We start from the raw sequence: 12,212 nt of genomic DNA, 5'->3' as shown, positions 1-12,212 counted from the left end.
AACGTCGTCTCCTTCCATTGCCCTCTGGTGGGTTTTAACACACAATCTGTGCATTAACACACACAGAGACTGTACTATATTTGCAGCACACACACACATACACACACACAATAAGTTTGACTACCCAGAGAGTCTAAAATGGGATACTTCATATTTAATAATTCATTATTGGAGAGAGGAAGAGAAGAAATACATGGAATTAGTGAGTGAAAAACAGAGAGAGGAGAAGACAGAATGAGAGTAATTTAGAGGGAGAGCACAGTCTGATTTGTCTTCAGCTGTACATCTCTTACTAGAATTTGTATTGTGTGGGAGAGACTTAAAGGATAAAGCTGATGTTATTCTTTATTTTTCTTACGGTTAAAGAATCCCATGAATAGACCAAAACCAATAATGTGTTATTACATCATTTTCTCTCTCCCAGCCCCAAACGTATTTGTTCCTCCTGAAGATCTTTAAAATGTGTCACATATGATTTTTTTTTTTTAATTAAAAAAGGCTAAGCAATTTCCTAAATAATCTGGGCACTGTACTTTTTAGGAAAAATTACTTGAGCAGGAGTAAAAAGTGCATTTACTAGGGGACTATTTTCAGTGGCGGATTAATACACATTTGGTGTATTAGTTAGCATTTATGGCAGCAAGATGGTGTATATGATCGAATCAAAATAAACTACAGTGCCCAGGTTCATCATAACGAAGGCACATGTCACCCAATGGAAAAGTGTGACACCTACTGATGTGTTTTCAGACAGCAATGGAGGTTTTTGGCACAGACGAATAAGTAAATCATGCTTTGGCTATGCAGGGAATACTTGTTAGTAGGATTTGGCCTTTTTGTGGGATTTGTTGACAATATTTACTGTCTCTTTTACAGCCCTTTCTCTTCCTTTTTATCACTTTCTGTTACTTCTCTCTTCCAGTAAAATTGCTGCACTCTTCACCCTTATTGCTCATGTGAAAAACCCCTTTCATACACACACACACATACATACAGTGCATGCAGTGGTCTTCCTGTAAAGCCCTCTGATGTCTGAATCTGCTTTGCATGATTCAGGAGGAGAGCCAGGGGAGACAAGCCTCTTCATCTGACTTCACATATTAGCTGCAGCCAGAGTGAGGAGAGGAGGCGAGAGAGAGATAAAGATGGAGAGAGAAAGAGAGAGAGAGAGCTCTGGGCACAGTGACCTAAATACTCTGCAAACCTCTATTCACCAGTAGAAGATACAGTAACACACAGCACCTGCATCTCTCCCCGCTGACCTTGGATCACATCTGGCAGACCTTCATGTGTCAGATTAGGATTGGGGAACACTGAGGAGGTATTTTGTGTAATCTGACTCTGGCAGCTAAAGGCCAACAGTGTCAACAAGTCACTTTATCTCAAAACCAACGTGCTCTAATGCATAGAACTGGCCACAGGCTTCAAGAATACAATATATATTTAATATACTGTATATAAAAACAGTTTCCCACATCTTTTCTGAATAATTTAAATGGAAATAATGGGAGTGCCCTGGTAGCTGAATGGTTACAGCACATGCCACATAACCGCAACATCAGTTCATTTCCAGCCAGGGACCTTTGTTGCATGTCATGCCCCTCACCCTTCTTTTGTTTCCTGTCTACTTATCTACTATACAGCTGTCCAATAAAGGAAAAAAAGTTAAATTCAATGGAAATAATATAATTTTATCAATTTTAGGGTTGCAACTAACAATTATTTTCATTATCAATTAATCTGTCGATTATTTTCTTGATTTATCAATTAGTTATTTGGGCTATAAAATGTCAAAAAATAGTGAAAAATGACAATCATTGTTTCCAAAAGTCGAAGGTTACGTCCTCAAATGTCTTGTTCAACAATCCACAACCCAAAGATATTCAAGTTTACTATCATAGAGGACTAAAGACACCAGAAGATGTTTATATTTGCTGGAATCAGAGAATTTGGATGTTTTTTCTCAAAAAATGACCCAAAACTATTAATCAATTATCAAAACAGTTGCCAATACTTAATTTTTTTCGGATGTTTTCCTTTTTTATTAATTTATTAATTTTCTGTCAATCGATGAATGACTGAATGAATTAATTAATCAACTAATCGTTGCAGCTCTAATCACTTTAAATTTGCCAACATCACTGAAAAGAGCTTTGAGTATATAAAACAACACTAATATTGATAAAAATTGTTTTCAATTCCCCCAAATTTGGCATATGTGCAGTTTGAAATTAACTCCAAACCTGTGTTGTATATTTTTAAAGCTCATTCTTCTCTCTCTCTTTTTTTTTTACCAGAGCTTTTGTGAATTTTCAATTGAGAAAAAAGAGGTTAACAACAAGCTTTAACTCCATTTCTGCCCCACAGTAAAGAAGTGGGTAACACATTTCATATGACATCATCCTTTAAGATTAGGCAACTCACACTCATCCCACCCCAAGGGGAGAAACTGCCTTGTTTCTTCACAGATAAGGGACGTTGCAGAGAGACAGAGAAGGTGAGATACAGACAGAAAGAAACACACAGAGAAATGTGTGTGTGTGTGTCTGTGTGTTTGCATATTTGTGTTTTTATGTTACATTAAACTCATTATAAGATGCTAAGCGAGTGAGTAACTACAGGATCCTCAGAGGGTTAGAAATGTGAAACTGTGAGGACGAATGTGGGTCAGGAGATCACACAGCAGCATCAGCTTGTTTCTCTGCAGAATCAGACAAAACAAGTCATTTTCCGCACTTTTCATTAGCCACATTTCAAAGAGTGTGTGTGCCTATGTACTTGCAGTCATTTTGTGCATGTGTGCACAAGGAGTAAGACATCCCTGCAGCATGTTCTGTGCTCGCGTGAGGTCTCAGTACAGCTTTCACGCTAGCTATAGGAAATCCAGGTCACATAACACAGTGTCGTGTGTGTGTGTGTGTGTGTGTGTGTGTGGCATACAGGTGCGTGTGTGCTTTTATTCTTGTGCAGCCTTATTTCTGTGTGTCTACATATTTTCCCATGTACAGCCCATTCCTGTGTGTGTGTGTGCGTGCGCATGTGTGTGTGTAAATGTGTCCAAAAAACATACATGTTGTGACATCAAAATCAAAAATGAAGCATTATGTAAGGAGAAGCCTGGTGCTGGTTCTGTTGCTGTATCCATAGCAACCAGACCAGGACGATCTGTAATATAATACAAAATAATAAAATGTAGTCAATTTTATTATTTTATTAGGAAAATTCTTAATACATAAATTTGATGAGCTAACTCCAAATGTCTCTTCCTTTGTTGTTGTTGTTATTGTTGTTGTGTTTATTTGTTTGTTTGTGTTTGTTATCACCTTTATGCAATTATTACACATGTCTTAGATTTTTTTATTTACTCCGTTTATTATTATCAGTGTGTTTATATGTTAAATATATTATATATTTTTTACTTAAAATGTAATTTAAATATCCTATATGTGAAATTAGTATTTCATGTCATCACCTTGTTGTTGTTTAATTTGTAAATTTATTGACATTAATAAAGTTCTAAAACAAAGAAAATTGTCTAAACATGTCTGATTATTAATAGGAAGTTGAAAATATGAACCTTCATCTAGACAAAAAATGTACTGTAACAAGAAAAATTACAGGGAAGGTGTTCAATACAGTGAAAACACACTTTCAGCACATATCTGTAAATAGTTATTTCCCTGCTTAATCTAACATCACTGACATATAATTATAAGCCAGTAGGAGTTTTGTGTCTCCATACAATGATCTATATTTATCTTTTTATGTTGTCGGTATGTTCATCCTCTGTAATATCTTCAGTGCTATCTATTTGTTCTATCTCTATATTTATCTACTGTATATTCCAGTTCTTTGTTGACCCAGTTTCACCACAGGTTCATTAAAGTTTCATCTAATCTGATCTAATCTAATCGGATTCTATACGCTGTAAAGCTCTACTCGACTCATACTTCAAAGGAAAAGGTAAAACCTTGGTTAATGCAATGCTAATATCTAAGGTTTTCATAATCCAAGGAGATTGTTTAACTTTACCAGTCAATTTACCCTCAAACCCTCATTTATGGTCATGAGTTGTGGGTAGTCACTGATGAAACAAAACGCAAGTGAATGAATGGTATCCTGGTCATGCCCAGCTGAGCAGAGACCACAGTGCAGATCCAGTGGTGGGACAACCAATCCTATCTAGCCTGGGAACACCTTGGGATATGTGCTGGGCTACCTTTGCTTAACACACTCCCACCGCAACCCAGACCCATTTAAGTGGTTTAAAATGGACAGATGGATCACAGACAGACAGAGGAGTCACTTATTGATATAACGAGGCTTCCCATCCCATCAAATAAGCCACACACACATAATATTTCTAAAATGATGACGGCAAATGCTGACAAGGGCTTTCCACTTTGCATTGAAGGATGGGTATTGACGTTTGAGGGCTGCAATTAATGATTTATTTTCATTATCAATGACTCTGTCACTTATTTTCTCAATTAAACGATTAGTCGTCAGTCACTATTTCTCAAAGCCTAAGGTGCAACCTAAAATGTTTTGTCCTGACCAACAGTCCACAACCCAGCCATTTACTGTCAGAGAGGACTAAAGAAACCAGAAAATATTCACATTTTTTCTATTTAAAAAATGGCTCCAAAAAATTCATACAGTATCAGAATGGTTGGCAATTAATTTTCTGATTGACTGATCAATTAACCAACTAATCGTTGCAGCTCTACATCAGTTCATCAAGCAGCTACTCTATATATGTATATAATATATGATACTTTATATTTATTTTAAGGTATTAAAAAGACAAATAAATCTGACTGACAAGAGTTGTGACACTGATTACACAATAGTTCAGAAACTTTTCACATATATTGTCTAATTTGTTTTTTATTAAAGTGTCTGTCTGTCCTTGTTAGTTTCTTTGTGATTTAAACACTAAACAGGGTATTGCTATTATAGAGTATGTATGCTGAGCCAACTCACCCTGTATAAATAGAGGTTAAATATATAAATACATAAGTGGGGAATGACTGGGAAGGGTTAAATTTGGGTGATTGTGTACCACCATGCACGGCGAGAGGATACAGTAGTAGAAATAAAACATGCACCATTAGGCTGCCACCAAACATCTCAATTTAAATTAATGATTTTATACCTGCATGATGGGGCAAAGGTGTTCAACAAGCTAGAATATTTCTATTTAAATGACAAACCTACTGTTGAAAAAGCAGAGTAAAAATGGCTATGAATGATGTAAAGGGTTGCATATACCCCTGGTAGTTGTGAGCTGTGCTGATTTGACATGAAGGCTCGTAGGTTTGCAGCCGCAGCATTTGTAACCCAGAATTGGTAATGTGGTGAACTGGGTCAAGGTCTGTACCGTAGACTACAGAACCACAGTGAGCAGAGCAGCGAGGAAGAGAGTATGAGAAAGAAAAGGGAAGAAGAAAAGTAAAACTTTACAAAAATAGTCAAATGCTGTTAAATTTTTCATGTGTTTGCATGCTCTACCCGCCATGTTGGCATCAATATTGTCGTCATTTTTAACTGTTTTGTTCTTTAGGCTATCAAAAATGCTTCTGGGACTTACTGAACTCTCAGCTCAGTGGAATCAAAAATGCATTTATGACCAAGATCAGGAGAGCAACAGGAAGCGATGGGAGCATGGGACTGTTTGCATGGGTCAGATGCTGTTGTAACAGGGAAAAGCCCCCGATCCCGCTGTTTCTCTATCAAATATTCACCACCTCCTGCAGAGCTAACATTTAAACACCAACAGCTAGCAGAGAGGGAGGGGTAGAGGGATGCAGGGAGAGCTGGATGGGGGTTGGGGAGGTTATGGACATTCATAATCCAGAGCAAAGAGAATGCCTGCTCCTATAACCAATTCTCTATTTTGGGAAATGCCTGTCTGCCCCTGCTGCGTCCCCGAACAGAAACACTGAAGCGGCTTCTTCAAAAGACGATGCTTTTAGAGTTGCATGAGGCCACTTCATGTCTTAAAGGCCACGAAACATGAACTCATTGTACAGCGAATGTGAAAGAGAGTGTACATGTGGATGTTCTTTGGGGGTATAAAGAGTGGATTGAGACTCTTGAATTAGGGCCAAAGAACCAAGTCTATTATTAGCTCCATCTAAACGCTGCCAACTGGAGCGCATGTGTGTGCGTGCGTGTGTGTGTGTGTGTGCATGTGTGCCAAACACATCAGGCATCAAAAAAACATTAAATCCAAAGAGCAACGTGTGCCTGTTCTTGCTCTGATGCAGATTAGATGAGCACACACACACACACTCATAATGAGATTTAAACATTCAATTCCATTATTTTGGCAGGGGGGTTGGTGTTTAAGCGTTGGCGTTGGGGCAGCCGCCTGGATTTGCCATTTAGAACGACTACAGGCAACTCTGTCCCAACATCTGACATCCTGAAACGAGCATGTGCTCCCATAATGCTCTCTATCTATTCTAGCTCTCCTCTTGAGGCTGAATGTGTGTCAGGGATGCATTTTGCATATGTATGAGGAAGAAGAAGAGAGAGAGGAGTAGGAAGGAACTGGGGCAGGAAAGTGGAGCGTCATGACCCGGAGTTTCTATTGATCTGCACAGGAGGGGATGAACCTGCACAGCTGCCTCACCTTCACGCTGACCTTTACCCCCAAACTAATGCATAGACGACACATTACATGCAACTGCTGCAGATTTCACTCAGCAGTATATGAACGCTGACGCTATTCATCTCTACTAACTAATTAAATGTGTTTTCAGGCTGCAGAGTGTTTTCTGTTCTGTTTAGACAGTTTGCTAAAGAAACAGCCCACTTCACATTAAAAATGTATTATTTTCTGAGGGCTTTTGAAGTTTGGCCCATCACCTCTCATAAACAGAAACTTTTCTTTTACTGGTAAACCATTTTTTCCCAGATAATCACATTTTTAGTGGGGAAAAAAACTGTGTAATTAAGACATTACCTTGGAGTTTTATCCATATACAATATTTTGCTTTTCTCCAGCATGTAACAATTCATCACTACTGAGCCTTAGCAAAACAGATCCATCACAAATAATCTGCAATAACTACCACTAATGTTACAAATCAGAAGAATTTCCTTATTCACAAGACAAGATGTTGTATTTAACTGAATAAAAACACAGTGTTGTCGTTCAGTGAACATAAACTGACACTACTACACCATTCTCAGTGCTCAATATACTCAATAGGCGAACTCTGGTCCAGATTCAGACCAAATAACAATTTAATCGAGACCAGATTAACTGAATTTCACTGTAACCTGACCCGGACCACTTTTGAGTGACACATTGCTACATCACCTCACATGTCAGCCACCCGCTAGCTGCCACAGTTAGCAAGGCTGTTGTCGGATGTTAGCGCTCCGGTTGAAAGAGTAAAATGAATCATGAATTTAAGGATGAGTGGACTGAGAAATGCGTGTTCATTTTTCCTGAGGGAAGCATGAGACCTACTGTATATGTGTTTGATATGCAATGAAACAGTGGCCATAATGACGACACAAAATATGCCTGTTTTGAACAAAAGCATCTCAAAAAGCACAGAGGTACGAACCATAAAGATGAACCATCTGATCTTGTCAGATCAAGCCTCCAGCAGAATAACTGTAAGATCATTTTAAACAATGAACTCATCCTGCAGCAGACTCACTAATGAACACACCAGTTTGCTATCACAACCCATGTTTAAAGACTTGTGGACACAACCCAGGTGTCACCTCTCTCATTAATATAGAAATGCTGTTCATGTACATAGCACTGGCATTTTTGTACTGAAATATTATGTAATGAATCCTTACTGGACTTTGATGCAGTGGAGATTTGGTAAGTGGACCTCTAAGATTTGTATTTGAGTAACCCTATACTACACCAATCTACATGTAACTTTATCCAATGAATGAACCTGATGGATCTATCTACCCGGTAATCACAAATTATATCCTCACCCAGACAAAGCACTCCATGATTTCCTTGGTTTAATCCAGTTCAGTTCTACTTCTGTCACAGTGTATACAAAAACTTGTAAAAGATTGTGCCTGCTGTGAACAATCTAATACATTATAACACACTGGAGGGTCATTGAGACCTTCTTGGCAGCACTTGATAACATACTAAATGCAAACATGATCAGACACGACAGATATGAGTAGTGCGTGTGTGTGCGTGTGTGTGTACAGCCCTTACCTCTCCATAGTCAGTTGTGACGACAAGGGTTCCATCTCCGCAGGAGTTGACCGTGGCGGGAACCAGCTGTTCCTTCTCTCTGACCCAAACACGGGTCCCCTGGATCACACAAACACACAAAAAGACTGAGGTTAAGCAGTGCAACCTGTATGGAAGATGTTTGGTGTTTGGTTACATCAAGTAATGAATCCTCTGGTGAAAGTCTTCAGCTTTTAGCTGACAGCAGGCAAGTAAACACAACTTGGATTTTGAAACAGAGCTTTTAGATCTAAGCTGATACTTTTCCCACTGATGTATCATAATATTTTTTTCTGGTTTGATAATACCATCCTGGTTGCAAGCTATTCATAGAAACTTGTGGACTAAAACTCTTTTTTGGTAACCCGTAACACATGACAGGTAACAGATGGGGTGGAGGCAAAGAACACTAAGATATGAAGCAAAATGTAGATTATTTTCTGTATTGGTACATCACAGAATACAGTGCACATATACTGCTTTTTATAAGAGAGGTTAGCTCAGGTTAGTTTCACCAAAAACACATAAGAACAGTAAACCACATTTATTCCAGTCTGTCTGTGTGATGACTGTGCATGGGTGCACAGACAGATGTTACAGATGTGTTTAATGAGAGAAAAAGACTGTAACATCTGGACTTTCTGCCAAGGTGAAGCAACAGTGCTTGAAATCATGTGTGTGTGTGTGTGTGTGTGTGTGTGTGTGTGTGTGTCAGGCTCAGGGTCAGAGGAAGTGTGCTCTTCCCAGACCTTTCCACACAGACAAAGCCCTCTTTCACACAGTCACTGACCTCTGACCTCGAGGGGGCACAGCAATACAGTTGAGGGAGACAAGAGGGTACAGAAAAGGAAACAAGAAGAGGAAGAGGAGGAGGAGGAGGAGGCAGTCAATATGGCCACTTGAGTATTGTAAAGACAAGAAATGGACTGTGCACATCACATATCTTCCCCCTGAAGTTGTTGCACAATTCAGTGTATTGCACTGACTCTGATGTGTTTGTAAGTGTACGAAAAAGGTAAAAAGAAATTTTTATGTCTCAAAGTACATCACAATAACAGAATGAAACACTGAAGTTATAAATCATGTATAAAATCTCCAATACAGTCATGTAAAATATATCATCCTAAAGACAACTCCATAAAGAAAACCAATAACTGTCCCCAAATAAATGAAATAAAATTAATCTAAAACAATTCATCAAAACACATTCCACAATATCCCAAAACATCAGCAGCCAGATGAGACAGAAATTCACAGAGATGCACTTACAATGTAAGTAATGGGGGGCAAAATCCAGTCTTCAGTTTGAGCAAAAAATTAAAGTTTAACTGAAGATAATGTGAGACTTCAGCAGTCTGAGTTAGTAAAAAAAAGTGGAAATCATCCACAGTTACAGACCTTTTAGTAAAAAGTTCCCTCTTTGTGTCTCGACAGACAGTGTTTTCCTGTTCAGCTGTAGTGGAAGGATCACAACAAAAATAGGGACAGTAACTTGAAATATATTGACTTGATTAAAGCTGAAGCTTCATATTAACCTCAAGTAAACTTTTAGATGCATTTTTGCACAAAAGGAGGGCTGTCAATGTTGGCCCTCATCAGTTACATTGAAGTGCATTATGAATGGATCTCTTATGAACAGGAGGAATGATTACAGCAAGATTACATAGAACATGTTCAAGGATCACTTCTCCCAATATGCAGCACTGATTTTATAAAGCTGAAACAATTAGTCAATTAATCGATTAGTTAATCAACAAAATATTAACTATTTTGATGATAGATTACTCATTTCAGTCAATTTTCCAGCACAAGTAAACATTCCCAGGTTTAAGCTTGTAAATTGTTTTCTCGGTTTTATATAATTGTAAATAGAATATTTTGGGGGTTTGAATGTTGGTCTGATAAAATAAGACAGTTGAAGACGTCATCTTGGGCTTTAGGAAAGTGTTTTGGGCATTTTTCACTATTTTCTGACATTTTAAAGTCTAAACAATTAATCGATTAAAGATAATGCAAATATTGTTTGAAGCCCTGAGACATTACAATGACAAATTCTGGTGACTCATTAAGACAATATTGATAATTATGAATGATCTTGTTTCCTGACATAAACACTCAACTGTGAAGGTTGAGACAATGAGGGTTTGAGCCCTGAAAAAGTCACCAGATGTGTGCATCTGAATGAACCAAACAACAAAGGAGGGGTAGAACCGAATTGTTTTAGCAACAGATGGTCCCACACCCCTAAGCATTCCCTAACAACCTTTTTTCTTTTGCTTCCTCTCCTTCTCTTTCTCTCTCTTTTAGTCTTTTTTTGTCTTTTTCTTGCACTCAATCTGACACACATACACACTGGTGGGGAAGGGAAAAACCAGTAATGCCCCGGGCTGTGAAGTTAACCAGGCAGAAATCATTCACACACACACTTACAGTATACTATATTTATACACAGTTGGGTTGCTCAAGGTGAGGTTTAGGGGGCAAGAACGTCTCAGTGATTTTGGATATAAAATATATCTTTTGCCAAATATAAACTGTAGTCCAATCTTTGCATCAGTGGCACAGGCAGAAATTAATCCTATTGTGCTTTAATCCTTATGAGGACCTATCATTGACTATATTCCTTAAACTATAGCCTTACTTTGACATCCTTTAACATGCCTTAATCATAAAACTTCACTTAAGAGAAAATTATCTTCCTCACAAATGAATATCTCTACTCCAAAGGTCTTTAAGTGAGAGTATCATGACTGGCAACCCTTCATCACCCAATATTCTTTAAAGTCAGTTGTTTTAAAGCTGCTTCAAACAATATTTTTATACTTTATTTACAATAGCTCAAATTACTTTGTGTAATGTGAAAACCAACATGAATTATTCCAATCAGCTTTCTCAGCTCCTTATTTTGGTCTAAAATCTCTAAAAACCCTCTGTAAACTAACTGCCTGGCACCAGATGGACATACTTAGCAACTAGCTTGTGTATGTAGTTCAGCAGTTAGCAGATATCTCACTTAGGAGTTGGTGTACAATAAAACAGAGCTAAAAGTTAACAAGCAACTGTTGGCTAACAAGTTTGTCTTATCAACTTAACAAGTGATAGTATGTCAGTGGTGTGTTTACAGCTTTGTTTTTGCTGCCTCCAAGAGGCCAAAAAATCATCACTTGGTAACCTGACTGAGAGCAAGTCAAATGGGACAAGCAGGACTGACCGTCACTTTCACAGTAAAACCATTGAAAGGTTAATCCTTGATATGCACAAGTGGACAAGAGTCATGAAGTTAGAGAACTCGCTCAATGTCGGTAATACAGCCATAACCTCTGCAAATCATTGGTCATACCAGACCAAGCAAGGCTGTAGATGCAAAACCCCTGAGTGTATTAAATGAAGTAAGGGAACGATGTATCACTTATGATTTCAACTTTTCATTTGTAAGAGAAAGAATTAGTTGTTTCTTCTTTCCAATGTTACATAGTCTCACTTTAAAATCAGAAAAAAAACAATCATTTAAATAGAAAAAACGATTTCCAAATGAATCCAAAGATATGATTTAGTGTATTTGACTGTGGCTGTGTGCAATAAGACATAACAGTCCTTTGGTCCAGACAAAAATATCTCAACAACTATTGGATGGATTGCCATGAAATTTGGTACAGACATGCATGGTTCCCAGATGATGACTCCTAATGAAATCGGTGACCAACATGAGGTTGACATTTGTGGTTCAGAGTAAAATGTCTTGTCAACTATTGAATTGATTGCCATGAAATTTGGTACAGATGTTCATTTTCCCCTCAGGAAGACCTGTAGTTACTTTGGTAATCCCTTAACTTTTCATCTAGTGTCAGGTCAAAATCTTAATTTGACCAAAGTGTCCAGTGACATTTCCAGAAACCTCAGCTGTAATTTGTATTTAGCAAGTTAGAATTGTCATTGTGAGCATGTTGCCATGCTAGAGTTAGCATTTAGCTCAAATCAT

The 12,212-nt window shown here is 38.0% G+C and overlaps 1 protein-coding gene across 1 annotated transcript in view; it reads right to left on the bottom strand.

Annotated features, from left to right (window-relative positions):
* The window catches only part of myo10l1 (myosin X, like 1), a 58,507-nt gene that overhangs the window by 31,526 nt on the left and 14,769 nt on the right, over positions 1-12,212 (bottom strand). The window contains 1 exon segment of the mRNA XM_042389222.1: positions 8,216-8,314. Coding sequence (XP_042245156.1) covers positions 8,216-8,314 — 99 coding nt within the window.

The sequence above is a fragment of the Thunnus maccoyii genome, chromosome 16 (genome assembly GCF_910596095.1).
Source record: "Thunnus maccoyii chromosome 16, fThuMac1.1, whole genome shotgun sequence".
In the NCBI taxonomy this organism is placed as follows: Eukaryota; Metazoa; Chordata; class Actinopteri; order Scombriformes; family Scombridae; genus Thunnus; species Thunnus maccoyii.
Note: the sequence above shows the minus strand (reverse complement) of the source record. Positions and strands in the feature narration are given on the sequence as shown.